Source organism: Diaporthe citri (assembly GCF_014595645.1).
Source record: "Diaporthe citri strain NFHF-8-4 chromosome Unknown scaffold_1, whole genome shotgun sequence".
NCBI classification, from domain to species: domain Eukaryota; kingdom Fungi; phylum Ascomycota; class Sordariomycetes; order Diaporthales; family Diaporthaceae; genus Diaporthe; species Diaporthe citri.
In genome coordinates, this window is record NW_025064846.1 from 10,660,023 (window position 1) to 10,680,045 (window position 20,023).

The window sequence follows — 20,023 nt, forward strand, 5'->3', positions numbered from 1 at the left end:
CTGAACTCTGGACAGGGAGCGGAGCCCTATGGCCCGGAAGTCCATTCGATGCCATTCGTTGAATGCCGACCTGGATGTGACGTACTTCAGGCACAGATATCTGCCACCGACCCGAGAGCTGGGAACCACTGTCATTCCATTAGGATCCGCGAGCTCGGGATGAACACTCAAGGATGGTCCAAGGGGGAGAAAAGCCACATGATCACACGCTTGCGTCTGCCCACCAAGGACCGGCTGCGGAGTCACCGCAACGGCGCGGGTCAGAGTAGCTGGGTTCGGTCAAGTTCTGTAGAATCCCCCTCTGCCAAGTCGTGGCCGTTGTGACTCTAGCACTGAAATTTGTGGGGGGATACAGGGAAGCCCAGGTCTTTGCGGGGTTGGACGTGGGTTCGGCTTGGGGAAGAACCATCACGGTGGAGCCACCTGCGGGTCAAGCTTGTCGGGCAGTCGGGGTGGATGGCTTAGACAGCGCAAGCAAAATTAAAGAAATCAAAATCCGTCGGGAGAAATGCGATGTGGACCAGTCAGATTGTTTTCCGATTGATTTTTGACGGGTATGTAGGAGAGTATAATAAGTTGACTCCATCCTCCTTCCTGTCCGTCGCCGAACGCGTTGTTGTTATTCAGTGGCCATCTAGTTGACGATACCACCATGTTACGCGTAACCAGTGCTGTAGCATGGCTTCTGCTGGCTGCTACATGCACCAGTGGCGCTGACACCGTGCAAGACTTCACCAAGCACGTGAACCTCTTCATCGGCACGGAGGGCCCGATCCCTGGTCTTGCTTGGAACGCTGGCAATGTCTTTCCCGGAGCATCTTTGCCCTTCGGCGCCGCCAAGGTGGGCATCGACACTACCAGGTCAGCTACTAGTACTCCTCTCCTATGCTAGTGGTAACTATGCTTACCAATGACCCAAAAGATTCAACTACTCCTTCTCAGCCAATGCAGGCTATACGCCTGACGGCAACGTGACTGGAATTTCACTCCTGCATGTTAGTGGAACAGGAGGGGCGCCCACATATGGCTTGATCCCACAGATGCCGCTCACGACGCTCGAGAACGTAAATCTGTTAGATAATCTCACGTATATGCAACCGCGCGTGGTGAAGGATGAAGCTCAAGTCGGATACTACAAGACGCAGTTGCAGAACGGAGTGACAGCTGAGATCAGTGCCAGCATGCACGCTGGCATTATGAAGTACCAGTTCCCTGAGGACGGCGACGGAAAGTACGTCTTGGTGGACGTAAGCCACTTCCTGCCAGGCATGGGCAAGAAGGAACAGCAATATAGCAATGGATACCTCGAGCGCAGCGAAGACGGAGCCTGGTATTCTGGCTACACCGTCTTCAGAGAGGGATGGGCGTGGGGTGAGCTTTTCACGACGAACACAAAAAGAGGTGTCTGGTATACTGACATTGAAATAGGCGGAGACTTCCGGGTGTACTTCTGCGGACATTTCGACACCACTCCGTCAAAATCTCAGTTATTCTGGGGCAAGAACACTGACCCATTTTGGCCAAGTGCAACAGATGTCAAACCCAACTTTACAAATGACACCTTTCTGAAAGCTGGGGCGGATAATTACCAGTACGGAAATCGCATCGGAGGACTTTTCGAGTTTCCCGGAGACGCCTCTACGGTCACTTCCAAAGTAGGAGTCTCGTGGATCTCTGCAGACAAGGCCTGTAGTTTTCTCGACGAGATCCCTGAATGGGATCTTAAAACGACCGCGCAGTCCGCTCGAGACAACTGGAATTCCGAGGTTCTCTCGAAGATCAACGTGACCACCACCAACGACACTCAGTTGCAGATGTTCTACACGGCATTGTACCATTCTCACCTCTTGCCCTCAGACCGGACTGGCGAGAATCCCAACTGGGACTCCGAGGAGCCCTACTACGACGATTTCTATACGCTCTGGGACACGTTCCGAACTCTCCACCCATTGATCACCCTGATCCTCCCCGATCGCCAGACAGATATGGTTAGAGCTCTGATTGATATCTGGCGCCACGAGAGATTCCTGCCCGATGGACGCAGCCGCAACTACAACGGCAGAGTTCAGGGCGGTTCGAACGCTGACAACGTGTTAGCTGACGCATACGTGAAGGGTTTGAAGCAAGGTATCGACTGGGCGGACGGATACAAGGCCATGAAGACGAATGCTGAGGTCCAGCCTCCCAACAATCTGGACTGGGAGGATCTCACTGGAAGCACTAAGGAGGGCCGAGGCGCCTTGTCGGATTGGATCAAGTATGGTTATGTCACGCCTGACAAGGGGAGGTGTCTGAGCAAGACGGTCGAATACGCATATAATGATTTCTCCGTCTTCCAAGTCGCCCAGGGAGAAGCCCCTCAGGAGGCAACCAGGTATCTGAACCGATCAGCGTACGTATCTCAGTCCCTGATTGATGTGCCCAGATAACACTGCCCCTGATAAGCGCTGACACCATTTGAACAGCGGATGGCAAAAGACGTGGTCACACAACACCTCAGCGCTCAACTTCACCGGATTCTTGGCACCGACATACGGAAACGGCACGATCCAGCCGTACAGCCCCCTGACATGCGGACAATGCAGTTGGAGCGCGATCACGTACGAAGGCGTGCCCTGGGAGTACAGCCTGGGTTTCCACTTCGACATGGAGACCCTGGTGTCATTCATGGGCGGCGCAGAGAGCAGCGAGGCGCGCCTGGACACCATGTTCATCAAGGGCCTCTCCGAGTCCGAGCAGAGCAACAACGACGCCGGCACCACCATCTTCAACCCGGGCAACGAGCCGAGCTTCATGACCCCCTTCCTGTACAACTACCTGCCGCAGAGGCAGCACAAGTCGGTGCAGAGGTCCCGCGGGGTCGTGGATGAGTACTACACGGACGGCCCGTCGGGGATCCCCGGGAACGACGACGCGGGATCCATGAGCTCGTGGCTCATCTGGAACATGGTTGGGCTGTACCCCGTTGCTGCTCAGCCTCTTTACCTGATCCTCGCGCCGTGGTTCGAGGATATCAGTATCACTCTGGGCGACTCAGGGGGTGTGGTTCGTGTTTTGGCTGAGGGGCTGGAGAATGGTCCATATGTTCAGGAGCTCAAGGTCAACGGGCAGCTGTGGACCAAGAGCTGGATCAGCCATAGTGAGCTCACCGGGAACGGGACGGGGAGCGTATTGGAGTTCCAGCTTGGGCCGGAACAAACCAGGTGGGATACTGGAGACGTGCCACCCAGTCCGGGGCACTTGCTGCTATAATTCTGGTCCACTTGATACCGCAGGGTCTCGAACGTTGAGCCATAGTCTACAAACGATATCGATGAAACATCCTACCGTTGTAATAAGCACCGTGCGATATTTATACTGTGATACCCTGCCATGGCATGAAGTGCAAGAATAGTTTCACCAACGACATGAATAACAACCAAGATTGCGGTGTGCAAGTCACCGGGGATGATAATCACATGTCTTTCCAGGACTGTGGGGTTCAAAACGTCTTGACTCAGTGGGCATGAATTGAAGCAGCAGAAGCAACCACAGAGGCTTTGCTTATATACTGTTGACCTGGTTGCCTCACCAAGGATCGATTCGAATATCGGTCGATTCCGAGAACAGCGTCCTGCATGGCCTCTAGACCTCTATGAATTGAATCACTTCTTGCCTTGGAAGTCGAGGGTCTATCAGTTTCTAGGCCACTGTAGAAAGGGAAAAGTGCCATCAGCCGAATGTGAACCCGGGCATCTAGATTCGACCACATTGTACCCCCGTTTGATTACTGAAAGTGTGGAATATAAAAGCCCTTTCCTAGAACCCAGTTACCTTTTCCCTTCCTTCCTTTCTTCCACATCCACCTGGACAGGGCGTTTTGCAAAGCATACTGCACCATCAGTCTTGTCTCTGCACCACTTTTCGACCAAATCCAAGGCGCTGTGGTAACCCACTCAAGTCTGAAGCCGTACCCTCATCGTTGATACCTCCCCTACTTCGTCACTTGAGTTATATCGATTTCCCTGATCTCTACTCCTCCTCCTCAATATGAGTCAAACCAAGAGTGCCTCCTTGGGCGACCTGCGAGCCATCGCGCATGCTCTCTGCGAGGACGACAACATCAAGAAGCAATTGATCGATGATCTGCAACTCCTCCGAAATCCCAGGGCCCGCAAAGACTATGGCGAGGTAACCGATCACGTTGCCCTCATTGAGCAGACTCCTGCTTGGAAGCTGTCAATTATCCCGCTGATCTACATCAATAACGAGGACACCAAGACTCGAGTCGAAAACTACCTTCAGGTCCTGCGCTACACCAAGCCCGCTGAGGCGACCCCCGCGGCAGCCGACTCCCCTGACCCCATCAAGACCGCGACCCCGAAGGAACTGCGCAACGTCATGCTTGCTCTCTGCGAGGACGATGACGCCAAGAAGCGTGCCACAAACCACCTGCTAGTCTTGCGCCGGTCCAAGACTGGCGGGGCTTCCACCGCGGGAGCCGATCCGGATGCGCCCATCAACTCGGCGACCGAGATGGAGTTACGCGCCATTGGCATCGCCATGAGCGACGCAGACGAGAATATCAAGAAGCGTCTCTTGGAGTCCTTGCACGTCCTCTCCATCTTCCTCGAGCTCCAAGGCACTGAGGCGAAGTACACAACCTTCAAGTGCCTGAGGTGCAGGGAGTATTTCCACGAGAAAGACAACAAGGCCCAGTCCTGCACTTACCACCCTGGTTAGCTTTCTTGCCTCTTTAATGGAAAGCACGGTTCGTGGAGACTTACTAACCCTATCGCAGGACGAGTTGAGCAAGGAATGATCCCAGGAATGGATCTCCCTACGGCAGTTGATCGTTGGTCCTGCTGCTTTCGGCCCACAATCAACCGTGGATGCAAGACTCAGAAGCACCAGCTCCAGTAGGGCCTACGGAAGCATCGCTTCATTCTTGGGCTCGAGACCGCAGATGGCTGACGACAGATAGGAGACACGCATGAAGTAGAAGGGTCCCAGTGAAATGCCGGCTTCTTCGAGCGGCGTTAGGTGATGGACTGATTCTGATGGGGGCGGAGCTGTTAAGAACAGTCTACGTGTTGAATATGGACTGGCACATGGACGAGGTTCTTGCCATTGGACATCAACTATTTCATAGGAAATCATGAGCAAGCAAGCACTGTCATGCCACTCTCAACTCTGCTATACTGTTGAAGCTCCACTTGGTATCTAGAAGCCACCGTCTCTTGGGTGGAAGCTAAGTTCAATTACAGAAATATCAACCGGGCATTTGTAAAATCTACTAGTAATGCTGATGCGGACTCGCCGTCGGGGTCCTCTTATTCATGTCAACAAGCCGTTCACGCCGCCACCATCCATCACGTCTGGAGTTAGGATGCTCACTATGTGATGCCCGTGAGCTACTGACAGGCCATCGTTAGAGCAGCCGAGGTGTTATCGCCACTGTAAAGCCATATCAGCGCTCTGCAACCTTTACTTCCTGCAGTGTAGGTTGCGGTGAACCAATGGCGAGGGCGATCTTGAAAACTGGGACTGTTAACTATTGTAACACTTGCTCAACCTCAAGCAGCTTCTTGAACCCTTCAGCAAGCGTCCGAGTAGGTACCAAGGTACCTAGGTAGCGTGTTTGTGTCATCATATGGTACTATGCATCCACTAGCCGACCTCTAGGTGTGTTCACACTTACCTAGTGCCAGACGGGTGATTTTTGAGAGTGTAGTTTCGTGCCAATGCGAATGTAGGTACGCATAGTTTGGTTGCTAATTGATTTTCATTGAATTCATTTGCGTTGGCCGACTGGCCGGCCATTCACTCGAATTTGGCCACGCCTAGTCACCTGTGCACATTTTTATCGTTTTCACTTCCACTTTCCGCTCACCTTTGCACACGACCAGTTCCTACCATTTCTAGCCAACCCAAATTTTACGTCTCCCTGCTTTTCGCATTGGAAGTGCTACTTTTTCCTTGATGCCGCTTAGCCCAGTCTTCATCAACTGTGGGTGAAGTCATAGCCACATCACGAGGTTTCTTGTCCGCCGCTGGTTGGTATCGGGCCAGTCTGGACAACTCAAGTTCTCGCCAAAAGTTGTGAATCTCCCTGGTCTCGTGCAGGCGCCGGTAACGACTTGCCGCTACAGCAAAGCATTTTCGATTTTGTGCTCATCGGCTTTTGCCTCTACCTGACCACGAAGGTTCGTCGCCTTCCCCAAGTCGGTCCATCATCTGAAGTCTGCTGACTTTCTTGAACTGCCAGCCTTTTCCCTGCGAGTTTTACTGCAGGAACTGATCGTTGGACTCAGACAACGCTCCGTTCGCACTGCTTACTTGCGTCGCGTTCCTCGCTCCCCTGTTCAGACTTCCCCCACTCGCGATCGCAAACGGTCCACGACCCTGCCGAAAGGCTCTGTCAATTGTGTCTATCGATGGTCAATACTGCTATGGTCTCATGGCATTCAATCGCCTGATCAATTGGCTTTGGCCTGCCCGAACACTGATCGTCGACCCTCCAATCATGGACACAATTGACACCACCGAGCTGGCACTGGTCGAGAGACTCGAATCACGGAGACAACAGCTCAGGGAGGCTGAAGAGGGTTTTATGGTGGCTGAAGCGGGTCCTAGGGAGGCTGAAGCCGGTCTCGACCTGTATCGAAGAAATCAGGAGATCGAGCGACAGTTCGCCTTGGACCATGCGTTAGCTCTTACCCTCCAGGAGACGGAGAACCGAGATCAGCGTCTACGAAACGACGAGGAGGGCGGGGACAGCCTCAGGGAGACCGATGATGAAGGCACTGGTCAGCGGACTTGCGTCGCCTGTCTCGATGACTTCAGCGAACACGATACGCATCGCAGCCCCTGTGGCCACGACTGGTGCCGAACCTGTATCGTCAACCGCTACGACATGGCCGCCAAGAGCACCCACCTTTTCCCAGCGCAGTGCTGTGACGAGCCCATCTTGCCCGATAATCACGAACTTATCGCCCCGGAGACCTGGCTTCGGTACTTTCAGAAGAAGACTCAGGTCGAGACGCCGAACCCTACATTCTGCTCTAGTCGCCACTGCAGCAAGTTCATCCCACTTCAGCACATTGACGAGGGCCAAGCCAGGTGCGTCTGCGGTCAGATCACCTGTACCGGCTGCAAGGCTGAGTGGCACGCCGGCGAGTGCGTTGTGGACCCAGAGACGGAGCAACTTCTCCGGCTGGCTCGGGAGCAACACTGGCAGACGTGCTTTCACTGCAGGGAAATGGTTGTGAGGCGCGATGGCTGCAACGAAATGAGTGCGCACAACATAAATTTCTTCCCAGAGTCGTTTTAGAAGCCTCTGCTAACCATCAGCCCACAGGATGTCGATGCGGCCACACCTTTTGCTATGCGTGTGGCAGGGAGTGGAGAACATGTGCATGCCCTCAGTTTGGGCAACCCGAGCCCGCTGACCAGCGGCCTGAGAGGCCGGCGCGTGCCCGTCCGCGGGTCCGGATGCCCCGCGCTGCCACGGCTGTTCAGGAGATTTTCGATCTTGCCGAGTTTACACGTATCCAGACTCGATGGGTTCCTAGGCATCCTTGGCCTGGGCCTGTGGAGTCTGTCGGCTTCGACGGCACGGATGCCTCTGTCGAAGAGACAGCTGTGGATCACGGAGCTCCTGCAGCTAGACGACGCCCTAGACGGCGCCCTAGACACGCGACGCAAACCAATTCGGGCTGCGATGCGCATAGTTGGCGACGTATTGGTGGCGGTGGAATCTGCCAGAGCTGCAACGAGTTCATGCCAAACTTCCGGTTCCGGTGCAGGACCTGTCGCCATACCTCTTGCCGACGGTGCAGGTAGGACGCAGGTCGCAGGAGTCCGAACTACCTCAGTGCGGACTCATTTGGCTCGCTACATGATTGTCGCCAATGAAATCTGGACAAAAAGGCGATGTGCTTTGTCTGCCTAGATAGAAAAGGCGCACATAAGGCGGGAGCAGCAGCAAAAAAGCTGCTGATTGAGTGCGGGAGTCTCAAGGGAAGTTTACCTGGGTAGCCAGGAGGCACAAAATACCATAGAGCTGCGAAAACGTGCAGCCTCTACTACTAGAAAAGTTTTGTACAAAATATGGTTGCAAGGTGTCCATGTTGTTCTCTGGAATTTTCCTGTGCCAAAATTATGGTTGAATGCTTCGGGTGACCAGCAGTCATAACAGCTGGCGGCCTTTTATGCTGCTCCTTACGTTGGCTTCATCACAGAGGTCCACCTCACCTGTACCACTTGAGCCCATTGTGCCTAGAAACTTGAAATGAACCGTTCGAGCTTAACGGGGTACTAGGAATTGGAACGGTGCTTGTTGTGGTTTGACACACCTGAGTGGGCCAAAAACTTTGCCTGCCTCTTCCACTTTCAACCACTCACTACTTCCCATCACCTCCCACCACCTCCCACCGCCCTCCTTTTAGAAAGTGCATTACAAACGAAGACACAAAACAAAAGTCAGTCAGTCTTCTGCAAACCTCACCCTCACCACTCACCTCGTAACCACTAGAAGATCTTCATGCTCTTCTCCATCATGGACATCTGTCTCGACCACTTGGACCTGCAAACGCGCAGTCTCGTCATCAAAATACTGAGACAGGATGCCGACGAGGCCAAGGCCAAGATGAGGGGCAAGCCAGGCCAGCTTGTTTACGACTCCAAGATCGCGTTCGATGCCTACCTGGCTGATCTCGAGGCTCAGACTGCTTTCCTCTTGGACAAAGCCATGGCGGAAAGCATCGCCCAGGCCGTGCACCGCGACGACGACATCGTCGCTGCAGCTCTGGCCCAGGAGAGACAAGCTGCAAGCGACCGACGGGCAGCCTTGCAGCTCCACGAACATGGTCGACTTCCACAAATTCCCCAGCGCTCACAGCCCGCCGAGAACGCAGAAATCGACGACGAGCTCCGCGCCAAACTTGAGGCTCGATACAACTTGCCTCCTCGCGACGACAACGAGGACATATATTCAGCAGATATCCCCATCCAGAATCTGTCCCTACGACCAAAGAAGGTTCGCCCATGCTTGATCTGCACCGAAAGCTTCGCCTTTCACGATCTTGCAAGACTCCCTTGCGCTCATGAGTACTGTCGCGGATGTCTCCAGGAGCTTTTCACGAAGTCCCTCACCGACGAAACCTTGTTTCCCGCTCGATGCTGCAGGAAAAACATCCCTGTGACTGAAATTCAGATTCAAATCTTCCTCGGCGGCCAGCTGGTGGGAAAATACCTGGCCAAGAAGGTCGAGATGGAAACGCCAAACAGAACGTACTGCCACCGGCCGGCCTGCTCCACCTTCGTTCCTCGCCAAGGAATCAAGAACGACATCGCAACATGCCCTAAATGCCATGATAAGACCTGTTCCATTTGCAAAGCTGCCGCACACAAGGGCACTGACTGCCCCAAAGATGAGGCAGCTCAGCAGCTCTTGGACCTGGCAAAAGAGCAGGGCTGGAAGCAATGCTATGCTTGCAACAAACTCGTCGAGCTCACAGTGGGTTGCAACCACATGAGTAAGTCCTACAACGTTCTGTATCTGATCCTTGGGGGTCTAGCAACTGACAGACTCAATCGAAGCTTGTCGATGCGGCGCTCAATTCTGCTACATCTGCGGTGCAATCTGGAAAGAGAAGGGCCAGCCAGGAGCGTGCAGCTGCGAGGTGTTCGACGAAAACACTCTCTACCGCCAGGCCGCACAGGATGCAGCCCGTGACCCGGGATTCCACCAGCAGCCCCAAGCTCGACAGCGGCAGATTGTCCAGCAGCGCCGCGCTCGCATTGCCCGGAACCACGCCTGCCAGCATACCGACTGGACCTCGGAGCGCGGTGTCTTCACCTGCCACCAATGCAACGACGTCATGCCGAAATACATCCTGCAGTGTCGGCGGTGCAACCTGGAGCTCTGCGACCGATGCAAGCGCAATCGCTTGAGGTGATTTTCAGTTGCGATGGTCGATGCCATGCGCGATGCGGGAAATTTCGCTGTCTCGGGTTCAGCTCCGAATTATCTGATGAAGATGGGAGAATCATGATAATGCCACCTAGGGCATACATGGCCTTCAGCGGCCTGCATACCGGACGGACAGATCGTTGGCGACGAGGATGAGGATCAGTTCACCCTTGGTCCTGGCCACTCTTAGGGCTCAGTTGACTGATATGGGAGGCGCTTACATCCAGAAAAAAAGCTATGACACTGCGGATCATCAATTTTCTTGTCTTTCAAGTCACTGTAATTTTACTTGATCTCGATGGCTGAGGAAGGGTCTCAGTCCGACAAAACGACCACCTGCCGACGATAGATCGGGATTCATTCGGCGCAGTCACAGCGATGATGGGCCATCTCTAGATAAGTAGGCGAATAATACTGTACAACAAATATTGCTGTCTCATGCCCCTCCAATGTGCCATGTACTGCTTCTAACACTGGACCAAGGCTCACGGACCGAGTCTTGTCCAAGTTTTCATCTCATTCCCCGCAGGGCTGTTTTTACACTCCAGATAAGACAAAACCATACGGCTGCCTTCCTTCAACTATGAATCATTTCCCTGGCCATACAAAGCGAGCATGTCACCCGCCGCAAACACCTGGCTAATGAACTCATCTGCCTCGCATATGACCCTCACGCTTTGCTCTACACTGGGTGAGCTGGGACCCCCGGAAACCTGCTGCCAGCTCGTCAACAGCCTCCTAAGGTGGTCCCCGGCCGTGAGCAGATCGGGGCCGATGACACCGCGCAAGGACGGTACTCGCGAGGCCGCGAGGAGGACGAGCATCGCGCCGGCCATGCTGCAGATGTCAATCAGCAAAGCCCCACAACTTCGTAGTGAAACGCAGAGGACTTACGACAACGAGCAGATCCACGTGTCCACCAATACCGTGTGCGCAAACCCTCTCAGGTTGAGGATATGCAGCAGGCAGGCCTCCAAGCACGCGCGGCACCCGCTGAGCACATCAGAGCTGGGCTTGTGGACGCTCAGCCCGTCGCCGCCGGAGCCGCTCCCGCTGAGCATCCACATGAGATAGGGCCGGTAGATGACGCTCCGGCAGGTGAGGTAGCGCTGGCGGAGGAACCCGCCGGCCTCGGTCTGTGTGGGGCGAGTGTCGAGGGTGAAGCTAAAGGCTGCGGGGAGGACGTCGCGCCACTCGTCGAGCTGGTGGTTGAGCTCGGCGACGACGTAGGGGAACCGCGCGGCGTCGAGGCTGGCGCCGGAGCCGCGCGCGTAGAGGAGCTGGTGGACGCGGTTGAGGAGCCGGCGCATGGAGATGCAGGCGAGGAAGTAGAGCGAGGACTGCTCCTCGACGGCCGGGCGGCGGTGGGTGGAGTACGCGCCCGGCAGCGGGATGGACGACTCGATGCGCGCGATGCCGGACTGCGGGAGGGCCGACAGCTCGGCCAGGTAGTCGCTCTCGAGGACGTAGCAGGCCCAGAAGATGCGGCGGATGCGCTCGGCGTCCTCGGCCGTGTCGCCCGTGGGCGGGTACGACAGCAGCAGGAGGCACTTTGCTGACGCTGCATTGATGTACTCCCACGCCTGCAGGGGCCGCCGCAGGGAGGCGAAGTACATGGCCGCGAAGAAGAGGCATTGTGTCGCGGTAGACCCGACGTCCATGTGCACGACGTGAAGCCGGCGCAGCGCGTGGTCAAAGTACAGGTCGCCCATCTCGCGGCGCTGTGCGCGCTGCTTCAGGTCCTCGTCCGAGAGCGCCGAGGCCGGGCCGGACGAGGCGAGCCCGGCTATGGCCTGGCTCGCGCAGCCCAGGGCCATGGTCAGGAAGGCCAGGCAGCCCTCGACGCTCTGCTCCTCGGCGACGCCGGCGTTGAAGCACTTGACGGTCAGGCGGACCTTCTCCAGCTGGTGGCGCGACATGGTGGGGTACCAGAAGTTGACGCCGTGTTGGAAGGCATCCAGGATTGAGTCCATTTCGTCATCATTTACAAAGGGGTACATGATTGCCGAGGGGCGCATCTTGATGGGCGGGCGCGACTGCTCCAGCTCGAAGATGGAGACATAGTCGTTGCGCAGGGAGGGGAAGACGTCGAAGTGCGGCCACTGCAGGACGGATTCGGTGGTCGAGGTGTGCATGGAGTCGAGCACGGCGTTGTCGAAGCCATTCTGGCCATTTGGCTGCTGGCCGCTCTGGCTGTGATGGCTCTGCTGGCTTTGATGGCCGTATTTGAAGTCTGGAGGAGGCTGGTGTGCGGTCTCACTTATTGGTGTCCTGGGCGGACAGACTGTGCGGTAGGCGTGGGCCTCGGTGATGGGTGATTCTTCGAACAAGGGGCTCCCGGACTGAGGACCTGCAGGCTGTGAAAAGAAAGACGGCCGCCTTTCGGAAAGGGGAGAGGCGATCTGCCATCATGTCAGAGGCACTGATCGTGAGCATGAGAGAGGCTGGCTGGTGGATGGTACTGACGACACTGGCGTTCAGGTCATGGAGGAACTTCTCTACACGGAGGACTCCCTCCAGGATGAGATCGCTCTTGCCTCGTCTGCCAAGCTGGTCAGCACGGTGCTATGGCTGGCAACATTTCCAGCAAGAGTCATGTAGCTCACGAGTTGGCTTCGGATCCATAAGTGCAGTCCTGCTCCGAGACGGAACAGGATGTGCACGGGTTGTTACCGTCGCATCTGCAGTCGAACACGATCAGTACCCTGTTCTGAAAGAAACTCCACACCGGCCGCGTCTGGACACGTCGCGTCGTGCAGCGGAGAGCCGAACCTTATCTTGCGCGCCCGACAGATGTCGCACTGTCAAAGGGGTCAGCCATTGATGAGTCTATGCAAGGCCGAGAGGCATGGGGCTATCGAGGCAGTGGCTCACGGCATGGGATGTCCTCAGTCTCTTCCTGGCAGGCTGTTCAGACCGCTCAGATGACGGCGCAAAGTCCTCCTTGTCATCATCCATCGACGCGGCCAGGAAGTGAGCGGTGCGTGGGGATGGCGTGAGAGCAAAACAGACGGGGCCACGCGACGTCGTGTCGCTTTGGGCTAGGTATCGATCGATCGTTTGCTTCTATCTGTGCCTGCTTGCTACAGGATTCGAATCTCGGCCTTGGTAGTGCTCAGCAGCCTCGCATCGATCCGAGGCGGACCGGTAGGCAGGGCGAGACGCAGACGCATAGCAAGTTAACACGTCATGTGGGTGTAAGCAGGAAGATGCACGATGTAGCAGCTGGGGCCGGGCCTGGACCTGGGCCGGGACCTGCAGAAAAAAATGAGAGAGAGAGGGAGACGGTGCAATGGAGATAAGGAAAGGATAAAACGGCGTGGGACGAACACCCCCAAGACGAAAACCTGGCCGTTCCCCTGGGTCTGGCCTGCTGTCACTTTTTATTTTAAGCAAAAAAGAGAAGCTCAATTGGAACACGGCCTTGGGATCCCAGAAAACGCGGGGAAATTGCGGGGGTGGGTGGCATGAGGCGTGTCAGGGCGAGCAATCCAGAAAGGGGCAGAGTCCAGGGGAAAAGAAGAGGTGTGTCGTCTGCATGTGATTGCAGGTAATTGCAGGTAATCCTGGGACGGAGATGTATTCTTTTCGTCATGCCATCACTTCCGCCGCCTGCTTCTCTCTTCTTGAACCCATGCGTCTCATGAGTCTGCTGACTGCCGGAACCATGAATTGCCCCCAGGTCAATGACTAGGTTCGCCTGGCCGCTCCCGCATCCAAGCTCTGTGATCGGTCCTTTTAAGGACGGTCGGGTTTTCGAAACCCATGCGCACCAATGGTTTAGTTCCTTGGATGCGACCTGGAAATCTTCCGAGCTGCCACTTCCGGAATAGAGACCTCCACCAGGACCATGATCCCGTCGCTTTGCTGCTTTGCTACCAGATCTCTGGGAGCTTTCAGATAGTTTTTGGTCTGCTGTCCATTTGCAACAGTTTCTGCTTGAGCATGCGAGCTTTTAGACTATTTGGACATTTTAGCATTTGAACATTCTTGAAACACCTTCCGTTCGCTGGCGAACTCTCGTTGCACGCCACCCAAAACCAAGATGGAAGTTGAATCCATGGTATCATGCCCATTCCCTTATTGACCAGACCGCCCCGGAACCAAACACCGTCTCGGCACCCCGGCGATTCATCCTATCGCCCCATGCACGACCTCTGATGCTGTTGAAATGCCACAACTCCGATTTTCATCCCCAGGCCCCCAGTTAAGACGCCACACATCCCCGTTCTAACCATTCCTGCGCCCCATTCAACTAGGGTTTGAGTGCTTAAGGCTCGCCCCAGATCTCGTCCGCAATCTGCCTCACCAGCGCCAGCTTCTTCTTCTCGTCCTCCAGGCTCAGCGGGTAGCCCGACTCGTGGGTGCTGAAGCCGCACTGCGGGCTCACGGCGATCTGCTTGAGGGCCTCCTCCTTGGTCTGCCCCGTGCCCTCGGCGACGTACTCGGCTGCCTTGTATATGCGCTTCTTCATCTCCTCCTTGTCCTCGAGGTCGCGCAGCTTGGTGCTGATGACGCCCACCACGACGTTGCGGTCCTTGGGCAGGTACTTGAGCGGCTCGAAGCCGCCCGCCCGCTCCGTGTCGTACTCGAGGTAGAAGGTGTTGACCTTGAGGTCCCGGAACAGCTTGGACGCGATGATGTCGTACGCGCCCTCGGCGAAGTGCCGCCCGCCGATGAAGTTGCCGCGGCACAGGTGCACGCCCGTGTGCATGTCGGCCGGCACCTTGGAGATGCTGTCGTTGTAGAGCGCGATGTACGCGTCGAGCAGGTCGTCCACCTCGCCGATGTTGTCCTTGTCCTCGGCCCAGCCCTGGCGGAACTTTTCGGAGCAGAAGTCTGCCACAGTCGTCAGTCTCGTTCCATCTTGCAGCCAGTGCTAGCCATGCAGAGAGGCCGGGATTGATTCCACTCCGAGACACAACTCGGAGAGATCAGCAGACTCACATGCCAGACCAGGGTCGTCGATCTGCACGTTTCTCAACCCGGCCTTGTACAGCAGGTCCAGCTCGGCCTGGTACACCTTCGCGACGTCCTTGAAGTACTCGGCGTCGTTCGCATACACGCCCTCCTTCCAGGCCTTGTTCTGCTTGTAGCGCATGTGGAACCAGGCGGGCGTGATCATGGTCAGCTTGATGTCGCCCCACCGCTCCTTGGGCAGCGCGGCCTGGACCAGCTGCAGCTCGTGCAGGTTGCTCTTGCTCTTGGCCGCGCTGTGGCCCAGCTTGGAGCCGGCGATGACGCTGTCGCCGGGCATGACCTTGCGCTCCTTCTCGATGAGCGAGACGACGTCCGGGTGGTAGAGGCGGAACATGCTGGCGTCGGCCTCCTGCAGGGCCACGGTGCCCTCGAACTCGTCCCACATCAGGCCCCAGAACCGCGTGCGGTTGTGCTCGCCCGACGTCACCGCGCGGAAGCCCAGGTCCGTCTGGATCTTGGCCACCTCCGCAACCGACTGCTTCTCCAGCCCCGGCAGGCCGGCCTCCTCGGGCGTCTTGCCCTGGCGGATGGCCTCGCGGGCGTCCAGGAGGGGCTGGGGCCGGAGGAGGGAGCCCATGTGCTCGGCGCGGAAGGGGGGAGCCATGTTGGGTGGTGGTGGTGAGGTGAGTTGAGGTGACTTAAGGTGAGCTGAGGTGACTTAAGGTGAGCTTTGCGGGGTGACGGGACAGAGTGAGGAGCAATGTTTCACAAGGCAGAGGTGGGTTGGGACTTAATTTACTCGTGAGGATAAAGTTGGTTCAAGACGTCAGCTCTGCAACTCTCGACGTCTGGGGGCCGACCTGGCAGATTTCTTTCGGCGCCCGTCCGTCCAACCCACTCTCACCAGCGGTGGTCAGTAATGATGCCGAGGACGATCCTAGTGCGGGGAACAGTGGGCATTCTGGCATTGAGGAGGGACCCCGAGCCCGTGCGGGCCCATCCCTGCATCACCAAACCGTACGTACTCTTGCTGGCCGCCGTTGGAGAAGCTGGGGAAGTTGTGCCCGGGTCCGGATTTGCTGACCTGCTTCTTGCTCATCCAATTGCTGACCCACGACGCCATCTTTGACTGTTAATAAATACGCGTGTAGAGTAAGCTCGGATCTCAAGAAAACTTCGCAGATTCGTTCGCCGATGTGCCCAAGTCAAGCCCAAGAGGAGCAGGAGGACGAGACCCAATTTTGCCCTGGGACCCACATCGGATTTAGTGACTAATCCCGTGCTCATCTGTGGAGTGCACTCCATTGTTACCGGAAAGTATTGATTCTAGACTTGAAGATCTCCAGCTTGAAATCTTGCGATGAGTTTTGGTTAACATGCCATTGGCTAGCTGGAACACCTGCCAAAACAATTCTGTTACTGAAGGGTCACGTATGTCTAGGGGGAAACTAAGTACGTACCTATTACCATTATTGTGCACCAGGAATCTATCATCCAGAATCCAGCCCGTCGCATCTAGAGCTCTGTTTTTTCTAAGGGAGAAAGAATATGTGTGTCCAGTGTGGAAACTGAGGCTGAGAAGCAGCCTTCACGAGAAAACCGACGATAGATTCACTCTCCGGAACAAACACCAACCCATCCCGGTGTCGCCGTGGTCAGCAAGACTCTTGGTCGCTGTGCATGTCCACAATCGATTCTCCAAGCAGAAAGCTCCACGCTGATTTCGGTGTCGATTCCTTGACTTGAGACTATCAAATGTGTGGAAATATAGGTGTGTGTAATTGTGCCGCATTAGCGGCGTCGCTTTTGTTCAACAAAATGGTCGCCTGCCAGGTTGGTAGACTAAAACATCCACCCAGCCTCTACTCCTCTATGTCCATGGAGGCCCAATGTGCAGTTTCGCACATGGGCTCCAGTCTCAGCGAGATGGTATCTGACGAAAGATTCATTTTGTTTCACGGCGTACCGGTACACTGCATGTCTGCAGTCTTTGAAATATCACTCGGGATGCTGGCGCTATCCAGACTTTTAGATCCCAAAAACTCATTTGTAATACTGGCCCATCGCTGAGTAACCGCGACCCACTAAAAGCAAGTCCTTAGAGTTGTAGTTGTTCAGCCGACGCCAATCTTTCTGTTCTGTTAGAAGAAAAGGTTTCTGCACACACCTCGCTTAGCCTTTGTGCTACATCTCGACACAGCAGAACATCTGAACAGAGCGGTACGAGGGAGCTGCAGACCGAGGGCTGATGTTAGAAGGTGTTAGTGCACTGCGGTAAATTCTACGCACAAACTATCAGATTTGAAGGGAAACAGGAGGGACGCAAGCAATCTCAATACGCATTCGGGTAGAACTTCTCACCAGGCCCTGTTTATTAGTTCAACTCCAGGCAAAGTATTTACGCTTAGTATCACTCAGTTCGGAAAGGTGGGCACGATACGCCCCTAATCTTGATGCTGACGCAGCTAGATTGCCTCCGCGCAGCTCGTTCAGCCCGTGCGGAGTCTAGATCTGACTCAAGTGTTAGAAATCGATTGCAGTTCCTGCCTACTAAAGAGTTACCTTGGCCTCGGGAGCTGTCGCGCTATTGGAGTTGGATGTTTGTTCGTCCGGGGAACTGACTGCCCCTGGGGAAGTTGCCCCACAAACCCCGGGGGGAGCCTCGCAGATGAACACATGCGAGGAACTGCAGGGAAGTCTGGTAAATGTTTTCCCCAGTTGCCATCACGTTCATCACGAAAGCCCCAATTCGTGCCAATGTCGGACCGACTCTCATATTGTGTGTTACCGAGGCGTTTTTCCTTGCGAAAACAAGATGTCTGCTTCTGCGTGCCTATAAATACTAAGCCGGAGAGCGTACTTTGTGCGGAGGCCATGTCGTGCTGCTCCTCTGAACTCTTAAGTGCCTAGGTTTTATTTTGACACAAGCTTGCCCTCACACCACTTACATGGCGCTTAGCTGGAAACATGTGGCTGCCATGCTGGTGGTTCACCTGGCCACTTTCGCTCAAAGTGTCACGGCCCAGAGTGATGCCCCTCTCACCGTTCAGACGACGGGCGGCGAAGTGACCGGCTTCATCAACGCAACCGCACCGCTTGTCCGCCAATTCCTCGGTCTTCCATTTGCTGAGCCCCCTGTGGGATCTCTGCGTTTCTTGCCTCCTATCCCCCCGACCAAAGAGCCCGCCCCTTTCAACGCGACTACTTACGCCCCTGCCTGCAAACAACAACGCAGCAGCAGCACGAGCCTGTACACTGAAGTCCTCACCCAGTTTTTGATCAACGGGCCTGACTCTGAGGACTGCCTCTACGTCAATGTGTATGCGCCTCTTAACCCGGTGGGCGAAAGCCTCCCGGTCTTCATCTATATCCCCGGCGGCGGCTTCACATCAGGCGGCTCCAACTCGCTCTACAAAATCCCGGACCAGTGGATCCAGCGGACTCAGTCACACATCGTCGTGATAATGCAGTACCGCGTGAACGCATTCGGCTTCCCCAACGGCGGGGCAGCCCACGAGAACGTCGGGCTCCTGGACCAGCGCCTGGCCGTCGAGTGGACACGGGACAACATCGCGGCCTTCGGAGGCGACACAGAGCGCATGGTCCTCTGGGGCCAGTCTGCCGGCGGTATGTCCTCGTCCGTCTACGGCTACGGGTATCCTGACGACCCCATTGTGGCCGCTACGATCTCGGACTCAGGGGCCGCCTCGCCGTCGAACCTCGGCCGTCAGCCTGGTAACTATACGACTTTCAGCACCCTTGCCAGCCTGGTGGGCTGTGGTGGTCTGACCGGGAATGCCTCTGCGGAGCTTGAGTGCGTGCAAGGCGTGGATGCGAATACGCTGCAGGACTTTGTGTCCAACACGTCGAGCCTCAGCTTCGGACCGGTCCTGGACAATGTCACATCTTTCTCCAACACGACGGATCGCATAGCGCAGGGCTTGTTGGCCAAGATCGTAAGTGTTGCCAGAGATCAGATTCATATGCCACACATTGACCTGTTGATTTTATAGCCGGCGATTCTCGGGCACAACGCCAACGAGGGTGCGTCATCTGGAGTCTTCAACGAAACCTCGGGGCCTTCACAGGCGACAAAGGACGGCTTTCAAGCGGCGATCGGCTGCCCAGTTGTCAAGGAAGCGAGGTAAGTCACTGCGGGATTTCTATACAAACACTAGCTTTCCCTTTACTGACAGCAACGTCTCTGTTCTTAAGCAATCGAGCGAGGGCTGGATATCCGACATATCGTTACTTTTACGAGGGCAACTTTACCAACATCTCACCACTGCCATGGGTCGGTGCTGCACACAGCTGTAAGTGATTTGTGTACATCATCGGTCCTCTAGCCCACAGTACAAGACACCGTCTAATCTGAACGATAATGTCCCAGCTGAGCTCCCACTTCTCTTCGGGACGCACTTCGAGTACCGTGGAAACTCGACCGAGTTTGAATGGGAGACAAGCTACGGAATGGAGGCGCTCTGGCTCTCATTCGCCTCCAATTCCTCGGCTGATCCCACAGACGGGGTCGCGGTAACGTGGCCCAAGTACAGTGAGGACACAGCCTCTCTGGCTGTGTTTGCTGCGAATGATACCTGGGTCCAATTCTCGGATGGCGGCTTTGGTGCGGGAGTCCAGTGCACCTGAGCACTTCATGAGCGGGAGCGTTCGGTCGCGATTCCTAACATGTACACTGATAATCGGTTACAATCTTTCACTTTTCGATGGCAACTTTGGAATATCAGTTACTAAAATTCTCATGCAAACTGACTTATTAATACTACAGTGGAGACTAGAAAGGGCTCCAAAGGAATGAAGAAGCCAGAAGCGGTTGGACCCCTTCAACTACCTCCATCTTCTGTTTCCATCCCGACTGTTCCAGTCGTCTTTTCCTGTCAGAATCTGCAGCCACCCGATCAAGATAATCGTAGTAATTAGCGTCCGCTACAGCCTCTGGCCGCGGCTTCACGGAGTCCTCGCCGGATTTCGCATCCAAGGTGATGAAGAAATTTCTCACTAGTAGACCCGCTGCAAACCCTAGGTTCTTATTCTCAAGTTCTGCGTCGAAGAGCGCATTGTTGGCCATGGCCAAGGTGCATCTCCTCATTATTGTCAGGAATGACTGTCCCTCGCCGTCTGTCCGGTAGG

The 20,023-nt window shown here is 55.5% G+C and overlaps 6 protein-coding genes across 6 annotated transcripts; 4 read left to right on the forward strand and 2 right to left on the reverse strand.

The window, feature by feature from the left end:
- Positions 1–652: 652 nt before the first annotated feature.
- Positions 653–3,252, forward strand: INS49_002766 (uncharacterized protein; the record flags this gene model as incomplete). Its single annotated transcript, XM_043163567.1, has 5 exons — positions 653–668; positions 729–861; positions 923–1,371; positions 1,429–2,392; positions 2,466–3,252. The coding sequence occupies 5 exons, from the start codon at positions 653–655 to the stop codon at positions 3,250–3,252; spliced, it is 2,349 nt and encodes a 782-aa protein (XP_043032073.1).
- A 777-nt stretch (positions 3,253–4,029) lies between these two features.
- On the forward strand, positions 4,030–4,722 carry INS49_002767 (uncharacterized protein; the record flags this gene model as incomplete). The annotated part of the gene is made up of 1 exon (XM_043163568.1): positions 4,030–4,722. One exon carries the CDS (start codon positions 4,030–4,032, stop codon positions 4,720–4,722), a length of 693 nt encoding a protein of 230 aa, XP_043032074.1.
- Positions 4,723–6,505: 1,783 nt separating this feature from the next.
- On the forward strand, positions 6,506–9,941 carry INS49_002768 (uncharacterized protein; the record flags this gene model as incomplete). Its single annotated transcript, XM_043163569.1, has 5 exons — positions 6,506–7,101; positions 7,537–7,726; positions 7,788–7,820; positions 8,516–9,518; positions 9,583–9,941. The coding sequence occupies 5 exons, from the start codon at positions 6,506–6,508 to the stop codon at positions 9,939–9,941; spliced, it is 2,181 nt and encodes a 726-aa protein (XP_043032075.1).
- A 595-nt stretch (positions 9,942–10,536) lies between these two features.
- INS49_002769 (uncharacterized protein) lies at positions 10,537–13,807 on the reverse strand (the record flags this gene model as incomplete). Its single annotated transcript, XM_043163570.1, has 6 exons — positions 10,537–10,792; positions 10,850–12,357; positions 12,422–12,497; positions 12,562–12,636; positions 12,701–12,756; positions 13,799–13,807. The coding sequence occupies 6 exons, from the start codon at positions 13,805–13,807 to the stop codon at positions 10,537–10,539; spliced, it is 1,980 nt and encodes a 659-aa protein (XP_043032076.1).
- A 418-nt stretch (positions 13,808–14,225) lies between these two features.
- Positions 14,226–15,539, reverse strand: INS49_002770 (uncharacterized protein; the record flags this gene model as incomplete). The annotated part of the gene is made up of 2 exons (XM_043163571.1): positions 14,226–14,794; positions 14,903–15,539. 2 exons carry the CDS (start codon positions 15,537–15,539, stop codon positions 14,226–14,228), a joined length of 1,206 nt encoding a protein of 401 aa, XP_043032077.1.
- Positions 15,540–17,853: 2,314 nt separating this feature from the next.
- Positions 17,854–19,522, forward strand: INS49_002771 (uncharacterized protein; the record flags this gene model as incomplete). The annotated part of the gene is made up of 4 exons (XM_043163572.1): positions 17,854–18,831; positions 18,964–19,019; positions 19,091–19,188; positions 19,266–19,522. 4 exons carry the CDS (start codon positions 17,854–17,856, stop codon positions 19,520–19,522), a joined length of 1,389 nt encoding a protein of 462 aa, XP_043032078.1.
- Between the last annotated feature and the right edge of the window lie 501 nt (positions 19,523–20,023).